The 22,445-nt window shown below is 44.4% G+C and overlaps 1 protein-coding gene across 3 annotated transcripts in view; it reads left to right on the plus strand.

Annotated features, from left to right (window-relative positions):
• The window catches only part of sec23ip (SEC23 interacting protein), a 145,871-nt gene that overhangs the window by 12,198 nt on the left and 111,228 nt on the right, over positions 1-22,445 (plus strand). For all 3 annotated transcript variants that reach the window (XM_070876671.1, XM_070876669.1, XM_070876670.1), the window contains exons 3-4: positions 9,776-9,977; positions 19,522-19,715. In XM_070876671.1, coding sequence (XP_070732772.1) covers positions 9,776-9,977; positions 19,522-19,715 — 396 coding nt within the window. The remainder of the gene's footprint in view (positions 1-9,775; positions 9,978-19,521; positions 19,716-22,445) is intronic.

Here is a 22,445-nt window from a genome sequence, read left to right on the forward strand (position 1 = left end):
TCAGCTACGCTTCGGTTGATGCAATGTGCTATCATTCATCGTGGTCCTTCAAATCAGTCTGCTGCCTGCGCTGTGGGAGCCTACTCATGCCACCCACCCTGCCCCCTCCTCTGCAGCTAACCATTTGTTTGTGTTCTGTTATATTTTGCAGAACTTGAGGCTGACCTTGACGATGTAGAAGAAAATTCAAACAAGGACCAACCTGAACAGGATAACATCTTTGAATCCAACCCTCCAGACCAAGAACATGGGGGTGAGGGGGAGGGGATGGAGCTGGATGCAGCCCCCACTGTTTTACTAACGAAGCAGGTGCCGCTCATTGCGGTGACAGCCCCTTCTGTGACTAGTGGTTTGAGTGCTGATGGGACATTCCATGGTTTCCCACTTACCGAGGTTACGGGTTCCAGTGGTGGGGTGCAGCGAGGCACACCCAGGGCCCCACCTTCTGAAATTGCAGGTCCCATTGGTGGGGTGCAGTGAGACATACCCAGGGCCCACCGTCCCAGGCTGCGGGTCCCAGTTGGGTGCGAATCACACCCATGGGGACCAAGCTCTCCTGAGGTGCAGGATGATGTAATTGAGTGCGGAGAGCATTGACCTTAACCGATCACTCCTGGACGCCATCAGTGGGGTGAGTGATGAGTTGGCGGGACTGTCGGGAGAAGTAACAATAATGACACAAGAAATGGCAACGATGTCCGGGACCATCAGCGAGGGAATAGTGGCCATGAGGGAGGGAATGTCAGAGGTAGCTGATGTGCTGTCAGTGACCATCAGGGAGGGAATGTCAGAGATGGTGCAAACACTATCACTGAACATTAGGGAGGGAATGTCACAGGTAATTGAGACAGTTTTGCCCAACATGAGGGAGGGAATGTTGCAGGTCGTTGAGACACTGTCAGGGCGCATGAGGGACAGCATGTTGGGAGTTAGCTGCTGCAATAAGGGAACATGCCCAGACCACGCATCCATTCAGAGAATCAACTGCCACTCCAGTCCCCACACCAGCATCTGAGGAGCCCAAGGCCGGGCCTTCCAACTTGCCACCTGCCTTTCCCCCCCCCGCCCCAAGAGGTGCGCCGCAGTACCTGAGATCTTAGAAAGAATAAGCTTGGTACCAAGTCCAGAAACACTGTGCCATTGCCTGCGGGCAGGGGTGGTGGAGTGTCCAAGACCAAGCACAGCGGGCGGTCTTAGAATAAGGTATATATTTACAATCTATATTAACACCTTGGAAGAAGGGACTGAGTGTAACGTAGCCAAGTTTGCTGACGATATAAAGATGGGAGGAAATGCAATGTGTGAGGAGGACACAAAGAACCTGCAAAAGGACATAGACAGGCTAAGTGAGTGGGCAAAAATTTGGCAGATGGGAATATAATATTGGAAAGTGTGAGGTCATGCACTTTGGCAGAAAAAAAATCAAAGAGCAAGTTACTATTTAAATGGAGAAAGATTGCAAAGTGCCACAGCACAGTGGGACCTGGGGGTACTTGTGCATGAAACACAAGGATAGTATGCAGGTACAGCAAGTGATCAGGAAGGCCAATGATATCTTGGCCTTTATTGCAAAGGGGAAGGAGTTTTAAAGCAGGGAAGTCTTGCTATAGCTATATAAGGTATTGGTGAGGCCACACCTGCAATACTGCGTGCAGTATTGGTTTCTATATTTACAAAAGGCAGTTCGGAGAAGGTTCACTCGGTTGATTCCGGGGATGAGGGGGTTGACTTATGAGGAAAGGTTGAGTATGTTGGGCCTCTACTCATTGGAATTCAGAAGAATGACAGGTAATGTTATCGAAATGTATAAGATTATGAGGAAGCTTGACAAGGTGGATGCAGAAAAGATGTTTCCACTGATAGGGGAGACTAGAACTAGAGGGCATGTTCTTAGAATAAGGGGCCACCCATTTAAAACAGAGATGAGGAGAATTTTCTTCTTTGGGTTGTAAACCTGTGCAATTCGCTGCCTCAGAGAGCTGTGGAAGCTGGGACATTGAATAAATTTAAGACAGAGGTAGACAGTTTCTTAAACGATAAGGGGTTATGGGGAGCGGGCGGGGAAGTGGAGCTGAGTCCATGATCAGATCAGCCATGATCTTATTGAATGGCAGAGCAGGCTCGAGGGGCTGTATGGCTAACTCCTGTTCCTATTTCTTATGTTCTTAAGAGATGGGTGGGTGCAGCCTTTCTTTGCTGTTGTTATTGTTGTTATTGTTACTGTTGTAACTGTTCTCAAATTAAGTTTTTTGTAAGTTAAGTAAATTTACAAGTTTAAAAGTTTATAAGTGATCTTAAAGTTTTTGAGTGATCTTAAAGTAAAGTTTGATGCAAGAATAATTTTATTTAAGTACAAAAGAACTGTTAAACTTTTGAATAAAATATATTTTACATTAAAACTGAATCATTTCCATTATTCCATTCTTGACACAACTTTTGAAGTAAACGAGAATAATTTTCATCATTTGTTCCATTAACACAACACAAGATTAGGAACAGCTCCAAACAGTAAACATGGTCCATCAGTAAAGCGTTCACAGATAAGCTGCTGCTTGAGCAATCGTTAAAGAGGCACGATGGCCCGACCTCCTCTGTCGTCGTGCTCTGGCCTCAGGCACTTGCATGGCTTCCTCATCCTCATTATCCTCCTCCTGCTCATCATCTGCATCTTCCGCATCATTATCATCAGCCACTCTCACCGCAGGTGGGTCTTTTACTACCAGGTGCTGCTGCCTTATGATGACTAAGTCATGAGGCATACAACAGTGAACTGACCAATCTCAGGGGAGTACAGCAAGTAACTACCGGAATGGTCCAGGCATTGGAAACGCTGTTTCAAGATGCCAATGGTCCTTTCTGTGATGCTGTGCGTCGCTTAGGTCAGCTTAGAGGCGTCATGAGCCAGGTGGCGAGGCCATACCCGTTGTCTCCCAGTAACCAGCTCTGCCCTTCTGGTTGTTGCTGAATCATCATGGGCAGTCCCTCGGAATCGAGGAAGACTTCCACTCCTGAAGTGAGTTCTTTGGTGGCTGAACAGTCCAATACGAGAGCCACAGACTCTGTCACAGGTGGGACAGATAGTCGTTGAGGGAAGGGGTGGGTGGGACTGGTCTGCCGCACGCTCGTTCCGCTGCATGTGCCTGATTTCTACATGCTCTCGGCGTTGAGACTCGAGGTGCTCAGTGCCCTCTCGGATGCACTTCCTCCACTTAGGGCGGTCTTGGGCCAGGGACTCCCAGGTGTCAGTGGAGATGTTGCACTTTATCAGGGAGGCTTTGAGGGTGTCATTGTAGCATTTCCGCTGTCCACCTTTGGCTCGTTTGCCGTGAAGGAGCTCCGAGTAGAGCACTTGCTTTGGGAGTCTCGTGTCTGGCATGCGAACTCTGTGACCTGCCCAGCGGAGCTGATCGAGTGTGGTCAGTGCTTCAAATGCTGGGGATGTTAGCGTGAATGAGGACGCTGATGATGGTGCGCCTGTCCTCTCAGGGGATTTGTAGGATCTTGCTTAGACATCGTTGGTGATATTTCTCCAGCAATTTGAGGTGTCTGCTGTACATGGTCCATGTCTCTGATCCATACAGGAGGGCAGGTATTATGACAGCCCTGTAGACCATGAGCTTGGTGGCAGTTTTGAGGGCTTGGTCTTCAAACACTCTCTTCCTCAGGCGGCCGAAGGCTGCGCTGGCACACTGGAGGTGGTGTTGGATCTCATCGTCAATGCCTGCTCTTGGTGATGGGAGGCTCTCAAGATATGGGAAGTGGTCCATGGTGTTCAGGGCCGTGCCATGAATCGTGATGACTGGGAGGCAGTGCTGTGCGGTGAGGACAGGCTGGTGGAGGACCTTTGTCGAATGGATGTTTAGCGTGAGACCCATGCTTTCGTATACCTCAGTAAATACGTCGACTGTGTCCTGGAGTTCAGCCTCTGTATGTGTCGTCTGCGTACTGTAGTTCGACGACAGAAGTTGGGGTGGTCTTGGATCTGGCCTGGAGATGGCGCAGATTGAACAGGTTCCCACTGGTTCTGTAGTTTAGTTCCATTCCAGCGGGGAGCTTTGTGAGGTGGAGCATGGCGACAAGAAAGATTGAGAAGAAGGTTGGGGCAATGACGCAGCCCTGTTTGACCCTGGTCCGGATGTGGATTGGGTCTGTGGTGGATTCGTTGGGAAGGATCACAGCCTGCATGTCGTCGAACTTTTGAGGGCATCCGAAACGGAGGAGCACGCTCCATCGACCCTCGCGGTTGACGGTGTCAAAGGCCTTTGTAAGGTCGAAGAAGACCATGTATAAGGGCTGGCGCTGTTGCCTGCATTTTTCCTGTTGCTGTCGCGCTGCAAAAATCATGTCCATTGTGCCCCATAGGGGACGAAATCTGCACTGTGACTCCAGGAGGAGCTCAGATGTAACGCTGTCGCGTAGTATAAACGCATCATGGGTGCTCCCAGGGTATCTTGCATTGACTGATATGATACAATGCATGTTGTCACATACGAGCTATACATTAATGGAGTGGAAACCTTTTCTGTTCCTGTACATCTCTGAATCCTCTAAAGGTGCTCGCAAGGCAATGTGGGTATAATCAATGCAGCCCTGTCCCTTTGGGAAGCCAGCAATCCTGGAGAGGCCCACAGCCCTGTCATGGATTGCTTGGACAGTCATGGGGGACTTGATGAAATCATTCCTCCGTGCATACAGTGCAGCCATCACCTGGCGAATGCAGACATGTGTTGCATGTGAGAGATGGCGCACACATCCCAAGTTGTAACTTGAAACGATCTGGAGGCATAGAATAAAAGTGCAGCTATAACCTTCACTTCAACTGACAAAGCATTCCTCCTGATGCTTCTAGAGTGCAAGTCTGCTTTGACCAACTCGCAGATTTCAATTACAACTTCTTTGCGTAAACGCAGCCTTCTGACACAGTCTGCATCACTCAGGTGAAGGTATGACGCCTGTCTCGATATACCCGAGGTGGGTAAGGCCTTCTGTCGAGCACCCTACGGGCTCTGATGTTCCTGATGCGATGATGTCAAATCAATTGTCTCCTACATAGCACCATAATACAGAAGGCTCGCACAAGGTATGGCATTGTCAGTGTTGCCCCCATACTTAAATTTTACCTTTTTTGAAAGAAGCTGAAAATGGCAGGAAAGCAGGCAGCATAGGTTTACAGTTCTCTTTCCCCAAGGTCTGAATGGATGGACCACACCCAAGATGATGTGACTTCTCTTCTCTTTTACCCTCCCCACCCCCTTAACTAATTGCAGTCTTGTGACTTCTCCCCTTCTCTCTCTCCCACCACCACCACTCACTGCAGTCTTCAGAAGCCTTCCGATCGGCACCTTGCTCCTCGGGCTCGAAGCCTTCCACTCTGCACCTCGCTCTCTCTCCTCTTTCGCCCCCTCACCCCCCACCCACGGTTCCTCCAGCCCTGCATCAAGACATTCGGTGGTAGCATGTGAGTGAGTTTTTTTTTTAAAAGAGAACTTCTGAAATCCAACAAACTTCCATTTACTACGTTGACAGGTAAAAAAAAAATTGAACTTTATTTTTACAGTGTTCTTGACTCCTTCCAAAATCTTCAATTAAAAACAATGGCATCTTTCAGTGTCAATTTATCAATGTGCATAGGTTTTCTTAAGTGCCTAGAAGGTTTTTCGGGAGTGACCAGATACGCTGACCTAGGAGGAATAAATGTTGGCAAAACTGCGAAAAATTATAAAAACTGCCACAGATATGAGGGAACTATGACGTTAAAAAAAAAAACTGGCTTAGATAAATCGTATCTAAGTCAGTTAGGCCAGCGCAGATCGCAGGGGGAAACTTTGGAGGAAAAAAAATACACCAAAAAAACAATGCGCACCAAAAAAGTGATGCACATGACCTGGGAAAATTGAGCTCTTAAGTATGGTGAGATGTGATTCGCTCTATTCTGCTATGTGAACACACACAGTACCAGTTATGAACAGAATCACTTAGTCAGTTTGCTAAAGCTTATCTTTGTGTAATTGTATAAAAATAATGAAACGCTATGATATGTCAGTTCTTTTTAAATAAGTCAACACACTGAATAAGTTTTTAGTGTTCTGTCCTGTAGCAGAAACTAGAAACACTTTTTCTCACAGCACTTTGTTGCCTGACTGCCTCTTCCTTCATAGTTAATCCTTTTTTTTTAATAAAAGTCTGACTCCAGTGTCGACTTTTAGTCGAACCTTATATCTTTAACCAGCCGTCCCAGCCCCAGAGTGGAATTCACCAGCATTACTTGGCATTGATCCCTGCTGAGCTCAAATGAATAGCACTGTTGCAGCAGGGGAAAATGTAAATGATCACTAGAATGTCAAATGATCTTTCATTGTCAGCTGGGCGCTGGTTTAGGTGCCCTGTATGAAACTTAATATAAACCTGACAGCCCTGCTGTCCTTAATGTAACCACTTTTGTGCTAAGTTTAATTTAATAGTAGCATTTTTAATATTTATTGCACCAAGCTCCCTCTCATGATGGCATTGTCTGAAATTCCGGACCTTTTAGTTTTGAAGGACATATCCCCATGCTGATAACCCATCTGTTCTGTTTTCACATGCTTTGAACCCTGCCATGTGTAAATTAGAATATTTAATTCATTATCAAATCATCCATAGAATGTGCTATAAAGAAAAGGAAAGAAGGATGGGATTAAGAGAGAGAAATAAGACAAAAAAAAGTTACAAAAATTTTTTAAATTTTGTAATTTAAAAAAAATCTCCGACAATAATTAAAATTTGAAGGAATGTGACTCCATACTGGTAAAAGTAAATTTTCAGTGCCAGAGAGGTTGTTTGGCAGTAATTAAGACTTAACCATGCTGTTAAAACTTCACTTACACTTGAATTGGCAAGCCCAAACATTTCTGGCATGTTTAGTGGGTATCTATCACGCAAGTACCACAATTTCACGCCCTTCATGTATTTGGATGCCGAATCTCTCGACGAGTTACCGGTGTAGTGCAGCTTGTGGAGGAGCAGAGCAACTCTGACAGCAACTTCCTGATTTCCATATTTAACTGCACACGTGCGGACTCCGGAAGTTGCTATCCAATTTACTCCTTAAAAACGGTGAGCACAGAAAGCCTCACTGTTATTCTTTCCGCCAAATCTGGGCCATTGACTTGTGTTAGCACCATGTGTGTGGATAGGGTTGGATTTGGTTGTGTTCCCGCTAACGATTAAATAGACTTCCAGTGCTCGCTGTCTGAGCTCACACGTGGAAAGTACTGGTGAAGTACTGGAGGTTGTGTAGGTAGTTGGAAAACTAATCCAGCATCTGTTTCCACTTTCAGAAGAGGAAAACAAAGTGAGGGGAGAAGCTTTAAACATTAAATCTGAAATTCACATGTTGTCAGCCCAGGCACCCAGTCTTTTTTTGCAGTTGGGTATAGTGCTTTTCTTTTTTGGCAGGAGGAGAGGGAGTGATTGAAGTTTTCCCACTAGCAGCCTTGGTTTTTATTTGGTTGTTTAGGCTAGTAGATACATGGTTCATTTATCCTTCTGCCGTCTGGTGGGACATCAACCCACATTCTCCTTATCAGAAGTTTGTCCTGTTTGGAGCCACCCTGCCTCCAAATCCTAGCTCCTCAGCTACGTGCTCCTGCAGCTCAATGCTGAACCATGTTGGAGCTTGGAGAATGAGATACACAGAGATAAGCACTTGTGTATCTTGAGGTAATCCCGACTGTCTGGCTTCTCACTTGTTATTGCCTATGTGCTCTTTGCCTTTGTAGATCTAGAAGCAAATAGGAAAATCATTGTTTCTGTATTGAGATACTGAGCATGATCTTGCTTATTAAACATTCAAAAATGGTACTGTTTGAGGGAGGAAGGATATTCGTTTTAAGAAGAGTACTGTGGATCAGGCTGGCATCAGCAGGAATACTTCGCGTTTAGCTTTTTCAGGAAAGTACAAGATCACTGAAAGATTATGGATGAGAAAGGCCATTCTGCCAATTTTAGTTCATTCATCGAAAGTTCTCCCATGCAATACCTAATTTCTTAATGATAAGGTTTTCATCTTGAATACCTTTATGTGGGAGTCCATTCTATGTGCTGAACACTCTCTGTGTGAAGAAGAACGTCCTAATAACAGTCCTTCAACTAATTTGTACGTGTGGCTCCCTTGTCCTACTCTTGCAATTTATTGAAAGTAACATTCCAGTATGAAAGAGTGTGAAAAAATTGTTTTCCATATCATTTAAATCTTTTATACTTCTGTAAGATCATTTCTTGGATATGTCCTTTTCAGGCCAAAGAGCTTCAGACATGGCAATTTCAAAACCATTCATGGAGTGCTCATGTTGGTCATTGTTTCCCTCTATGCACAGTAGTTTGTATTAAATTTCATCTGCCATTGTCCAGCCTGCTTACATATTTTGTTTGATTCGTTCTATCATTTCCGAGCTGCCTACTCCGGTTTCACTGCCCCTCCTAGTTTGCAATCATCTAAATTTGACCAGATTTCTGAGTTCCACACATTGATGAAAAGTAAAAGTAGTAGTGGTCCCAACACTAATCCCTGGGGACCTCACTTGGCATTGTCCCCTCCCCCACCTCCATATAGCTCCTGTTACAAATATTCGATTCAGCCAATTTCTTATCCATACCCAAATTCATACAGCTTTTAGCTTAACTAAATGGGCCGGATTTTCAGCAGGTTTGCGATTGGGTTTTCGCTGCGATTTGACCCTCCGAGGCAAAAACCCAGTCGCAAAGCCCAGGCGTGATCCTCGGGTACCTGTTTGCTGCAGCGCTTCCAAGTCCCGCCAGAGAGAGGTGCGCCGACATGCAACGACTTGGATTGTGTTTGCGTCCGAGTTTTGGCACAGTCCCGACCCGTATGCTGCGCCCAGAATAGTGACAGGTCAAACCTGTCAGTGCAGCCCTGCCAGCAGTGGTAAGTCTGAAAACCTGCAAAAAAGGTAAGTTAAAGTTTTTATAATTTTTTTGTAACGATTGCATAGTTAAGGGTCTTGTAAATGTTTTTTTGGAATTTTTTCCCTCCCATCGAAGGCCTCTCTCGCAGCACTCCCTGCCCTGGACTAAAGTTACCGAAACTTGCGTTTTGCGCCACGAATGCTTGTGCAACACCTCCCTTACCGATGCGCCCCCACAGACGTAAAGGCCGAAAGTTCAGCTTAAAAACGGTAGCGCAGCGAAAATGGTAAGTTTCACTTATTGCTACCGTTTTCGCCGAAAACCCCCGAAAACCGAAAATCGTTCCTTAGCCTTTTATGGTGGAACACTGTCAGCGCCTGTTGGGAGCCTAGTTACACGACATCATAGACATTTTCTCAATCCACTTGAGATGTTATTTCCTCAAAGAAGTCAAGAAGGTGAGTTATGCAGGATATTCCCCTTCCAAATCCATGTTGACTGCAGTTTACTAAGTTGCTATTGCGCAGTCAATATCTGATTCAATGAGTTGTTGCGCCTTTTAAATCTGGGCTCCACATTTGCTTGTTTCCAATCTACTGGTGCCTTGCTAGTGTCCACAGATTCCTTCATAATGATTGCTAATGTTTCACAAATCTCCTCCCAGTTCTCCTTGAGTATCATGGGAGAAACAGTATCTATCTCTGGGGATTTATTGCTTTTGAGACCTTTTAGCCTGTCTCGGTCTTGTATCTGAGCCATTAATTTTTTCTGGGTTAACAGGTTGTTACTTTTTGGCCAAAAGAATATTTTAATTATGCCTGTATAGCGTTCTTTCAAAATTGATGATTTGATGTACTTCTCTTTCCAGGCACCTGTAGGGCAAGCTATGTCACCGCCACCTGCTGCTAAACATGTATCCACAGCATTACAGCCATTACTGGATTTGCCGTATAACCTCTATGAGTCTGTGCGAACCCACTGGTTCTACTGCAAGCTGGTGGAAGATAAACCCATCTGGATGCCGTTCAGCTTTCTGGACACGGCGAATCTCGAGGAAGTTTATAACTCTGGTGAGTCAGAAAAAATGTATCTTGTGTGATTTTTAAAACCTTTTTATCCCCAATGTAGTGTTCTCCAACTAAATACATCATCAATTTGGAATTCTTCCAGGTAAGTTTTTGAAAAAGTAATTCATTTTATTAATGCTTTGTAATCAATTTTGGATGTTAGATTTTGGTATTTAAAATATGTACTTATCGTAAACAGGATAAATCTTTTGATTCTATTGACAAATATGTTGTCAAATAGGCATTTACTGACTAATCTATCCTTTTCATAATATGCAGTGAGGACATTTTGCCCATTTCTCCAGTTAATGTTTGGATTGGTAGTTTCAGATCGCTCAACTTTCCTTTAAAGTGTATACTTGTATGCTTTTGTGAACACTTAGGCAGTGAATTTATTTTGAGTTTGGTTGTGAATATTCCACTGGTCCATTTGCCAGTTAAATGCTGACTGTACAGTCCAGGAGCTTATGTCCTTTGTGATTCATGACTTCCCCGTTCTAAGTAGCATTCTGTTCAGAATGAGGTTGAGCTGCCTCAATCAGATACTGCATTGAGTTTTCTTTACCGCAGAAAATTATCTCTTTGCATTAAGCCGTTATGAACCGTCTGATGTGCAGCTCCAATTCTGTATCCAGAGCGAGAGTTTTATCCTGAACTACTATTGGAGTAAATTACTTGGAATTGTTTTACAATCCTTTTTTTCTCTTTTTGTTTCCCTAAATGAGCTGCAGATGTACAACAAATGAGTAATTTACAGCTATACTGTAATAAATTATTTAGTCTGTTGGGCCGGAACAGAGATTAGTGGGAAAGCAGGTTGTGTAGAGGACACAGAGGCTACAAAGAGATTTAGATAGGTTAAGCGAATGGGCTAAGGTTTGGCAGATGGAATACAATGTCGGAAAGTGTGAGGTCATCCACCTTGGGGGGGGGGGGGGGGGGGGGAGAAAAAACAAAAAAAGTGAATACTATTTGAATGGGGAGAAATTACAACATGCTGCGGTGCCGAGGGACCTGGGGATCCTTGTGCATGAATCCCAAAAAGTTAGTTTGCAGGAGCAGCAGGTAATCAGGAAGGCGAATGGAATGTTGGCCTTCATTGCGAGAGGGATGGAGTACAAAAGCAGGGAGGTCCTTCTGCATCTGTATAGGGTATTGGTGAGGCTGCACCCTGGAGTACTGCGTGCAGTTTTGGTCGCCTTACTTAAGGAAGGATATACTGGCTTTGGAGGGGGTACAGAGACGATTCACTAGGCTGATTCCGGAGATGAGGGGGTTACCTTATGATGATAGATTGAGTAGACTGGGTCTTTACTCGTTGGAGTTCAGAATGAGGGGTGATCTTATAGAAACATTTAAAATAATGAAAGGGACAGACAAGATAGAGGCAGAGAGGTCGTTTCCACTGGTCGGAGAGACTAGAACTAGGGGGCACAGCCTCAAAATACGGGGGAGCCAATTTAAAACCGAGTTGAGAAGGAATTTCTTCTCCCAGAAGGTTGTGAATCTGTGGAATTCTCTGCCCAAGGAAGCAGTTGAGGCTAGCTCATTGAATGTATTCAAGTCACAGATAGATAGATTTTTAATCAATAATGGAATTAAGGGTTATGGCGAGCCGGCAGGTAAGTGGAGCTGAGTCCACGGCCAGATCAGCCATGATCTTTTTGAATGGCGGAGCAGGCATGAGGGGCTAGATGGCCTACTCCTGTTCTTAATTCTTACGTTCTTATAATTATTACAGAGCCCACCTGACCGGCAGCGGCAGGGGACCCAGTGAGATGATTATCAGTTAGTTTATGGGCACTTAAGAGCCATTTTTCACTTTTAAAAATTTCCCTACATGGCCACGGGATTCACGCAGCTCGGGAACCACATCTGTCAACCTGAGGCGTTAGGACCGTGACCATTGCTCCAGCTGATTACTTGACAGTATGAAATGTTCAGTGAAAACTCCCACCTGACAGATGATCACTTTCCTCAGGCAGAAGCTGTTGCTCAGACCATTTCCAGCACAGCTTTTGCAGGCTGCAAGTGTTTCCAGCATAGTCTCCATTCAGTGTCACCTCACTGGAAGAACTCTATCACCGTTGTCGCGGTTAAAAGAAGATTTCTCTCCTTAAAGGTGGAATCCCTGATATAAGGAATCGACACCTCCGCCCATATAACGACCACGGAATCAATCAAACGAAACCTCCGGTACAGCTAGTTTATTTTGAGCACATGCAAGGGAAAAGTTCAAACGTGAACCTTCCCAGAACAATAGTTCTCACCCACCGTCTATACAACAAACCGAAGTGTGCGCCTCTCCCACAAAAGCACCGGTTGGTTTACTGCTTATCAGTGAAGTTACATTGATTTGTTGTCTCTTATCAGACTGGCTGAGTGGTATATGCAACTGTCCATCTCCCATCATATGTTAATTGTGTTTGTTCAGTGATGTGAACTTTGCCTTAGTCCCTGTGATGCCTGAAGTAACTCTGTTCCCAAACACTAGCTTTCTTATCTCTTCCCCAGAGACTTCGAGTCAAAATGTTATGTATTGTAACTGCTGACCGCGACTGTTTTTGTTGTGTTACTAAGGTTAAGGATGAATTAACCATCAGGCTTAATTCGTTACAAGTATGCTTTACATACATAAGCAAGTGTTACATACAATAGACAATTATAATCCACACCGTAAGGTAGAGGAACTTCACCGATTCCTCAGACCCTCCTAATACTGTGTACACAGACTCCTAAATCTCTTGGGACCTCTACTGTTCCTAACTTTTCACCATTTAAGTAATACTCGGATCTATGCTTTTTTGGGTCCAAAATGGATGACCTCACACTTGCCTCCATTGAAATCTATCTGCCATAGTTTTGCCCGGTAGGATCTGATTCCCCCCCCACCCCCACCCCCCGCCCAACTGTAAAATGGGCTGTAGAATGGAATATGAAAACCCACAGACATGGTGGGACTGTTTAAGAAAACCCAAACCTCAGTACAAACACCCAGAGGGTGGACTATACAGTAAGGGGTTACTTCAAACATTGCAGTGAAACTGACTCATTGAGAAACACCTGCCATCGATCTAATCAACATAGATGTACAGTAGACACCTCAAGTCGCTGGAGAAATACCAAGTTCCTATAAATCCCCTGGGAGGACAGATGCACCAACATCAGTGTCCTCGTCCAGGCCAACATCCCCAGCATTGAAGCACTGGACCACACTTGATCTGCTCTGCTGGGCAGGCCACATTGTCCGCATACCAGACATGAGACTCCCAAAGCAAGCGCTCTACTCTGAACTCCTTCATGGCAAATGAGTCAGAGGAAACATTACAAGGACATCCTCAAAGCTTTCCTGATAAAGTGCAACATCCCCACCGACCTGGGAGTCCCTGGCCAAAGACCGTCCTGTGGAGGAAGTGCATCCAGGAGGATGCAGAGCACCTTGAGTCTCATCGCTGACTGCATATAGACGACAAGCGCAGGCAGCGGAAAGAACGTGCGGCAAACCTGTTGCACCCTCCCCTCCCCTCCCCTCCCCTCAACAGCTGTCTATCCCACCTGTGGCAGGGACTGTGGCTCTCGTATTGGACTGTTCAGCCACCGAAAGACTCATTCTTAGAGTGGAAGCAAGTCTTCCTCGATTCCAAGGGACTGCCTATACCGATGATGATGAAGCAACATAGATAATATCACCAGATGATGGCCAGTCACACATTCAACGGTCTCTGCCATTGCAGCAAAACTATGACTCATCGAGAGACAATGATACAGGATACCTGCCATCGATCTAATCAACACAGACAATAGCACCAAAAGAGGGACATTCACACCTTCACTGGTCCCTGTCAAGAAGGAAAAGAGGACATTCATACATTCCTGTGGAGCCAGATCTGTTACCAAGGAAGGTTTTGCATTGTACTACACAGCAGGAGAGCTGATGATGCCCCTGTCTGGGCTAGGGAGTGGAAGTCACCATCGGAAGAGTCGACAGGGGAAGAGCATGAAATATGTTTGATGCTGTGATAAGAAGCCCCATAAAAAGAGGACCACTTCGGAACGAGGGCACTGCAGTGGAGCAGGGTGGTCACCTGGTCCCAGGCTACAATCGACACCAGAACAGCCAGTGTGTGAGTGATTGGAAATTTCAGTCAAATCGTAAAGGGGTTTGGGGGCTGCAGTCAGGAAGATGGATGGAGCGTGGACACCTGGCCCAAGCCTACAATCAACACCAGAACAACCAGCTGTGTGGGTGATTGTGTAAGTTTTAGTCAAATCATAGGGGAATTTGTCTGAGTAGTTTTGTAATCGCAGTCGAATCGTGGAAGGGTTTAAAATGTGATATTTCGTGTTAGGTCTCAGGTAACATAAATTGGACAAGGAGTAGGCCATTTGGCCCCTTGAGCCTGCTCCGCCATTTAATCAGATCATGGCTGATCTGATCATGGGCTCTGCTCCATTTCCTTGCCCGCTCCCCATAACGCTAAACTCTCTTATCGCTCAAAAATCTGTCTATCCCCGCCTTAAATGTATTCAATGACCCAGCCTTCAAAGCTCACTGGGCGGAGAATTCCATAGATTTACAACCATCTGAGAGAAGAAATTCTTCCTCGTCACAGTTTTAAATGGGCGACCCCTTACTCTAAAACTCTGCCCTCCAGTTCTAGATTCCCCCATGAGTGAAAACATCTCTGCATCTACCTTGTCGAGCCCGATCATGATCTTGTATGTCTCAGTAACATCCCCTTTCGTCCCAACCTGCTCAACCTTTCTTCATAAGTCAACCCCTTCATCTCCGGAATCAACCCAGTAAGCCTCCTTTGAACTGCCAGCAATGCAAGTATATCCCTCCTTAAATAAGCCCTCTTAATCTGGATAATTTTACATGTCGGATCAATTAACTATCTTCAGTATCTCCATTCTTGACCACCTATCTGTCTGCTCTTTGCCTGCTACAACTCTATACCCCTTACAACGTTGACCGAATGCTTCTGTCATCTGCACTTCACCTGCCATCTATTCCATCAACATGGGTGCCTTTTATACTGTCTCACTTTGGTCCTCAGAATTGGACCACGATGAGCCCCAACACCAGCAACACCACCAACCTTCTCCGCAATCACCTGATACTGCACAAGACACAGGGCATCCGCACCCGAGCACGTTGCTGCCTGGGAAGCCAGGGATGGCCTCATCATGAAAGATTTAGCTAACTTGATGCTGTGCACCCATATGGCTACCACATGATGCGCCAGATTGGCACCACCCCGCACCAGCAACCATAAAGCATCCATACAATGACCGTGGTTGCTTGGTATTTCACTGAGGTTGCCATTTATGTGTGATTGTATCTGGTGTGTATCTGGCAGGGTATTTGACGAGTAGTGGCCATCACAGTGAAGCCCAGTTCTGTTCTGCGCAACATCTGTTCATGCACACTTTGCAGCAGGGTCAAGGGGTGGCGATTAGGAGCAGGAAAGCTACATTTGACTTCCCCATTTCTACTGCCAGCTGGCTAAGATTGGGTATCTGAAGTAAGTAAACAAAGACCCGCTATTCGATCTGGGATCTCCGTATTCTTTTTGAATGAATCGTTGAATATGAAACCAGCCCAATTTATATGTTATTGTTTAAAATATCTAGCGAAGAGAATGGATTGATATTGAACTAGCTAAAAGTCTGACTTTCCAAAGCAATGTTTTTGGACACACCAGTTCGTTTCATAATACTGTAAGAAATTGTGAAACATAATGTATAGCTGTGAGTTTGAATGATAGTTGCTAAAGAATATGGAAAATTGATCCAATTTTACTCCCCTAAAGCAACAGCATTAAATCCCTAATTCTGTACAAAAATGCTTATTGTGAGCAGCATAACCATTGTTTATATTCTGCTAAATATGTATACTGCCTTTTGAATTTTGTGACCCATGTGGACTGGAACAAAGACCTGTTTTATTGCTTGTTTACAATGACAGTCAGCACAACTATACAGATGAATCTCTCGCCACAGTTTGTGTTGCCTGCTGTCACAGCATGTTGCTGTTGTAACTTAATTTTTATTGTATTCATTACAGTTCATTTATACTTAACAATGGGGTGAGTCGGAGGGATGTGACTAATTTTCTATGATATAGGAAACAAATGATGGATGACTGATAAATAGAATAAAATACATAGAGGAATAAAATAAACAAAAAACAGCTACTTTGCAGGAGCGCTAAACTGCCAAATGGGAAATCCAAATTTTGAATTCCACTCTCTCACGTTCATCATTGAGCTGCCCTTGGTTTTGAACTGTTGAACTGCCTTGTCTGTCTGTAAGAAGGAGAGATAAGGTGATGAGGGAACCCTTCTTGCACCAACTTATGACACATTAATCATCATAGGCAGTCCCTCAAAATCGAGGAAGACTTGCTGCCACTCTAAAAGAAAGTTCTCAGGTGGCTGTACAGTCCAATGTGGTAATTACAGTCTGTCACAGATGGAGCAGACTGGTTGAAGGAAAGGGTGGGTGAGGAGCCTGGTTTGCCGCACGTGGATAACCAGCCGTGGATAACCAGGGAAATTAAGGAGAGTATCAAATTAAAAACCAATGCTGTTAAGGTGGCCAAGGTTAGTGGGAAAATAGAAGATTGGGAAAATTTTAAACGACAGCAAAGAATGACTAAGAAAGCAATAAAGAAAGGAAAGATAGATTACGAAGGTAAACTTGCGCAAAACATAAAAACAGATAGTAAAAGCTTTTACTGATATATAAAACGGAAAAGAGTGACTAAAGTAAATGTTGGTCCCTGAGAAGATGAGAAGGGGGATTTAATAATGGGAAATGTGGAAATGGCTGAGACCTTAAACAATTATTTTGCTTCGGTCTTCACAGTGGAAGAAACAAAAACCATGCCAGAAATTGCTGGTCACAGGAATGTGGGAAGGGAGGACCTGGAGACAATCACTATCACTAGGGGGGTAGTGCTGGATAGGCTAATGGATCTCAAGGTGGACAAGTCCCCTGGTCCTGATGAAATGCATCCCAGGGTATTAAAAGAGATGGCGGAAGTTATAGCAGATGCATTCGTTATAATCTACCAAAATTCTCTGGACTCTGGGGAGGTACCAACGGATTGGAAAGCAGCTAATGTAACACTTCTGTTTTTAAAAAAAAAAGGGAGCAGACAAAAGGCAGGTAACTATAGGCCGGTTAGTTTAACATCTGTAGTGGGGAAAATGCTTGAAGCTATCATTAAGGAAGAAATAGCGGGACATCTGGATAGGAATAGTGCAATCAAGCAGACGCAACATGGATTCATGAAGGGGAAATCATGTTTAACTAATTTACTGGAATTCTTTGAGGATATAACGAGCATGGTGAATAGAGATGTACCGATGGATGTGGTGTATTTAGATTTCCAAAAGGCATTCGATAAGGTGCCACACAAAAGGTTACTGCAGAAGATAAAGGTACGCAGAGCCAGAGGAAATGTATTAGCACGGATCGAGAATTGGCTGGCTAACAGAAAGCAGAGAGTCGGAATAAATGGGTCTTTTTCGGGTTGGAAATTGGTGGTTAGTGGTGTGCCACAGGGATCGGTGCTGGGACCACAACTGTTTACAATATACATCGATGATCTGGAAGAGGGGACAGAGTGTAGTGTAACAAAATTTGCAGATGACACAAAGATTAGTGGGAAAGCGAGTTTTGTAGAGGACACAGATTTAGATAGGTTAAGCGAATGGGCTAAGATTTGGCAGATGGAATACAATGTCAGAAAATGTGAGGTCATCCACCTTGGGGGGGAAAAAAACATTAAAAGGGAATATTATTTGAATGGGGAGAAATTACAACATGCTGCGGTGCAGAGGGACCTGGGGGTCCTTGTGCATGAATCCCAAAAAGTTAGTTTGCAGGTGCAGCAGGTAATCAGGAAGGCGAATGGAATGTTGGCCTTCATTGCAAGAGGAATGGAGTATAAAAGCAGGGAGTTCTGCTGCAGCTGTACAGGGTATTGGTGAGGCCGCACCCTGGAGTACTGTGTGCAGTTTTGGTCACCTTACTTAAGGAAGGATATACTAGCTTTGGAGGAGGTACAGAGACGATTCACTAGACTGATTCCGGAGATGAGGGGGTTACCTTATTGAGTAGACTGGGTCTTTACTCGTTGAAGTTCAGAAGGGTGAGGGGTGATCTTATAGAAACATTTAAAATAATGAAAGGGATAGACAAGATCGAGGCAGAGAGGTTGTTTCCACTGGTCTGGGAGACTAGAACTAGGGGGCACAGCCTCAAAATACGTGGGAGCCAATTTAAAACCGAGTTGAGAAGGAATTTCTTCTCCCAGAGGGTTGTGAATCTGTGTAATTCTCTGCCCAGGGAAGCAGTTGAGGCTAGCTCATTGAATGTATTCAAATCACAGATAGATTTTTAACCAATAAGGGAATTAAGGGTTATGGGGAACGGGCAGGTAAGTGGAGTTGAGTCCACGGCCAGATCAGCCATGATCTTGTTGAATGGCGGAACAGGCTCGAGGGACTAGATGGACTACCTCTGTTTCTAATTCTTATGCTCTTATGTTCTTATCGCTCAAAAATCTGTCTATCTCCACCTTAAATATATTCAATGACCCAGCCTCCACAGCTCTCTGGGGCAGAAAATTCCATAGATTTACAACCCTCAGAGAAGAAATTTCTCCTCATCTCATCTCAGTTTTAAATGGGCGGCCCCTTATTCTAAGACTATGTCCCCTAGTTTTAGTTTCCCCTATGAGTGGAAATATCCTCTCTGCATCCACCTTGTCGAGCCCCCTCATTATCTTGTAAGTTTCAATAAGATCATCTCTCATTCTTCTCAACTCCAATGTGTATAGGCCCAACCTACTCAACCTATTCTCATAAGTCAATCTCCTCATCTCCGGAACAACCTAGTGAACCTTCTCTGAACAGCTTCCAATGCAGGTCTTCCTACTTCTCTGGATTGAATTCCATTTGCCACTGTTTTGCCCACCTGGACCAGTTCATTGATCTTTTCCTGGAGTCTACAGCTTTCTTCATTATCAACCACACAGCCAATTTTTGTATCATCTGCAAACTTCTTGATCATACCCCCTACATTTAAGTCTAAATCATTGATATGTACCACAAAAAGCAAAGGACCCAGTACTGAGCTCTGTAGAACCCCACTGGAACCAGCCTTCCAGTCAGAAAAACACCCATTGACCATTACCCTTTGCTTCCTGCCTTTGAGCCAATTTTGGATCCAACTTGCCACTTTGCCTTGGATCCCATGGGCTTTTACTTTCGTGACCAATCAGCCATGTGGGACCTTATTGAAAGTCTTGCTAAAATCCATATACATTACATCCAAACACACTACCCTCATCGACCCTCCTTGTTACCTTATATTTATGTGGTATATTTGTTGTATGAAGGATTCCTTTATCCAATTGTATAACTGTTGCTATTTAATAACTGTTATTAATAGTACTTCTATTTGCACTTTCAGCTATTGTCAATTTTCAGCACAAAATCTAAAGCAACCCATTTTGTTTTAAAACTTCTAGTACAACCAGATCCTGAAAATGTGATTGTGTCCACTGATGGAGGTCGCTATGACATTCGCCTGTATGACCGCATGCGACATGCTGTGTACTGGGAAGAGGAGCCATCGGAAGTGAGGCGATGCACGTGGTTTTACAAGGGGGACTTGGACAGCAGATTTATTCCTTACTCTGAGGAATTCAGTGAGAAACTGGAGGTACAGTATCCCATAGAGCTGTACTCAGCTGCAGTTTACAATTAATGAAAAATTGTAGTGGCTGCCAGTGAGCCAGTAATGCACAAAACACAGCAAGTAACTTGTATCAAAGAGTAAAATGAAGAAACTTGGTATTTACACTGTTAATGTTGATATAGGGTGGAATATTCATGCCTTAAGCTACAACTCGTCTTTACCCTCAGAGTTAACTACAGGGCCATCTGCAGTTGTCCTAGCGAAATAAAATGTAGATCACCCGATCTCTGGTATCTAAATGATGCGGCTGTACTTGCCCAGTGATTATAGGTGTGAATCCTAGGACAGCCTGCAATCCTCCGGAAGATTTATACCATTTTCAGCTGGAGCAGTGATTGGAACACTTGGTGATCTATGGTGAGCATACGGTAGCTTTAGATGGCTTGCTCCCACTGTTAAAAGCTGGCCTTTTTGTGAAGTAACTAAAATGGCAGTGGCAACTCTGATGGTTTGTGCATGGTAATCCTGCACTAAAGGAAAACAGCAGTGTTTCAGAGGGGGATGGGGCTGCAGAGTCATCAGACCTATGGACACTGACCATTCCCTTTCCAGCATACCCATTGTCATGAGAAACTAGCAGTTGATTTGGGAAAATATATGTGAGATCAAACTTGAAGGAAATATATTTTGCCCTTAAATGGTGTAGTTACTGAAACTTTAATAACACTTGTGTTATAGGGATACCAGAGTGAAAGTATCTTTTACTTAATTTTTTTTAAAAATGTATTTGTCAAGGTGAGGGGTGTCCGTGGTGGGGAATGGAGCACCTTCCATTTAATGTACTTGTGCCAGCATCTTATTTCCAGGTCAGATACAGTGTCGCTGGAGACAGAGCAAAGCTCTTTCAATGCACCCCAATCCCAAAGCCAGAATAGCTCCAATGTGGCATGTTTGAATTTCCCACAACCATCCTTAGGCCTGTCGGAATGATGCTTTATGCAGAATTAGGAGCAGTTTTGTGTTGTAGGCCCATGCCGACTAAAACTGAATTGGAATTGCCCAAACACATTTCACATGGTGACTCCCATTACGAACAGGCTGAGGCTTTCATCCATTTAGTTTCAGCTAGATTTGAACCAGAGTTTAAAGGCTGATTGATGTGTAAAAAGTTATGTTGTATTATACTTGCATTATCATTACCTACAGTGCTGTCCTCTATACATCAATTAACTATAAATAATTCAGCATAGTAATTATAAAAACCTGCTTACTGTAGAAATGAACAGTAAAATTATTTGCAAGTCATTTTGATGGTGGAGGAAATGTGTAAAAGTGCAGTTTTTGGGCCTGTACATATTTTTGGATGCAAGCTTCTAAAATAAGACCTTGGCAGAAATGGAAGAACGCTGTTCAGATGGAGAAGTTGCCCCAGATCTAATAACTTCTTTCACACTTCACATTGTAGGCTGTTTATTTTGGAAGAAATTGATTTGAATTCTGGAGCCATGTATAATGTGTTTTTGTTTTACTTGATCTGTTGGCTTCAGGTTTCAATATGGCTTTGATTTGCTTGATACGGGTTGTGTGCTTATGCATAATTATCTGGTATGGATTTGTTTTATAGGCCCCAAGTTTCCACATGATTTGCTCCTGATTTTTAGGAGCAACTGGTATAGAACGGAGTATCTTAGAAATCGGAATTCTCCACATTTAGTTTTCTGCAGTTCTAGTCAGGTAGAACAGTTTCACTTTGGAACAGAATTTTTTTTCAAAAGGGGGCATGTCCGGCCACTGACGCCTGATTTGAAAGTTTCCACAGTGAAAACATACTCAAAACTAACTTAGAATGGAGCAAGTGAAGATTTTTGTACGCTTGAAAAAACCTTGTCTACACTTTAAAAAATCAGGCGCAGGTTACAAATTAGGCGTCGGGAACGAGGTGTGGGGGGAAGGGAAGTCATTAAATTCTACAATCAATCCTTAGTTATACTTATACAAATATTATACAAATAAATCCAACCTGAATAAAAATTTATAAGCAAAGAAAAGATTAAATAAACCATGTTCCTACCTGTGTGAAAGTGCTTCAGGCAGGCCTTTCAGGCAGCAGTGTGGCGTCAGTATCTCGGTGGCAGGGGCAGCAAGCAGCTTTCGAGCTGAGCTGCAGTGCTTAAGGCAGGGGTGTGGCGTCAGTGTCTCGACTCGACGGCAGCGGCAGGCAGCAAGCAGCCTTCGAGCTGAGCTGCGGTGTTTGAGGCAGGCCTTCATTCCCCGCGAAGATGCAGCACCCGGACAGACTTGAGGCCATTCGGCCATGGGATTGCAGCGGCGTCAGTGGCTGGCCGGCAGCCGAAGAATCAACGCAGGACACACGCAGCTCATTAAGGTTCTTGAGGCCATTCGGCCACGCTTTAGGGGCGGTGTCAGTGGCTGGTCGGCAGCCAAAGATACAGCAGCAGCCTTCGAGCTGTGAGGGGGACTGAGGCCCTTTGGACAGGGAGAGGCAGCCACATCGACAGTTTTATATTTAAATTTGCAGAATGGGTGCTGCATTGTCAACACCACGTATTATGCAATGGTTCGCCATCAATTCACTGCACCAGGAACGTCGTAGCCTGTAGGTTGATGGGCAGGAGACCTTACCCACGTCGACAATATCGAGCCAGGCGCTCGTACCTGGACATGAGCAAGGCTGATTGTGTGAAAAGGCTGCGTTTTCGCAGAGAAGTTGTCACTGTGATCTGTGATATGGTG

The sequence above is a fragment of the Pristiophorus japonicus genome, chromosome 3, assembly GCF_044704955.1.
Source record: "Pristiophorus japonicus isolate sPriJap1 chromosome 3, sPriJap1.hap1, whole genome shotgun sequence".
Classification (NCBI taxonomy): domain Eukaryota; kingdom Metazoa; phylum Chordata; class Chondrichthyes; family Pristiophoridae; genus Pristiophorus; species Pristiophorus japonicus.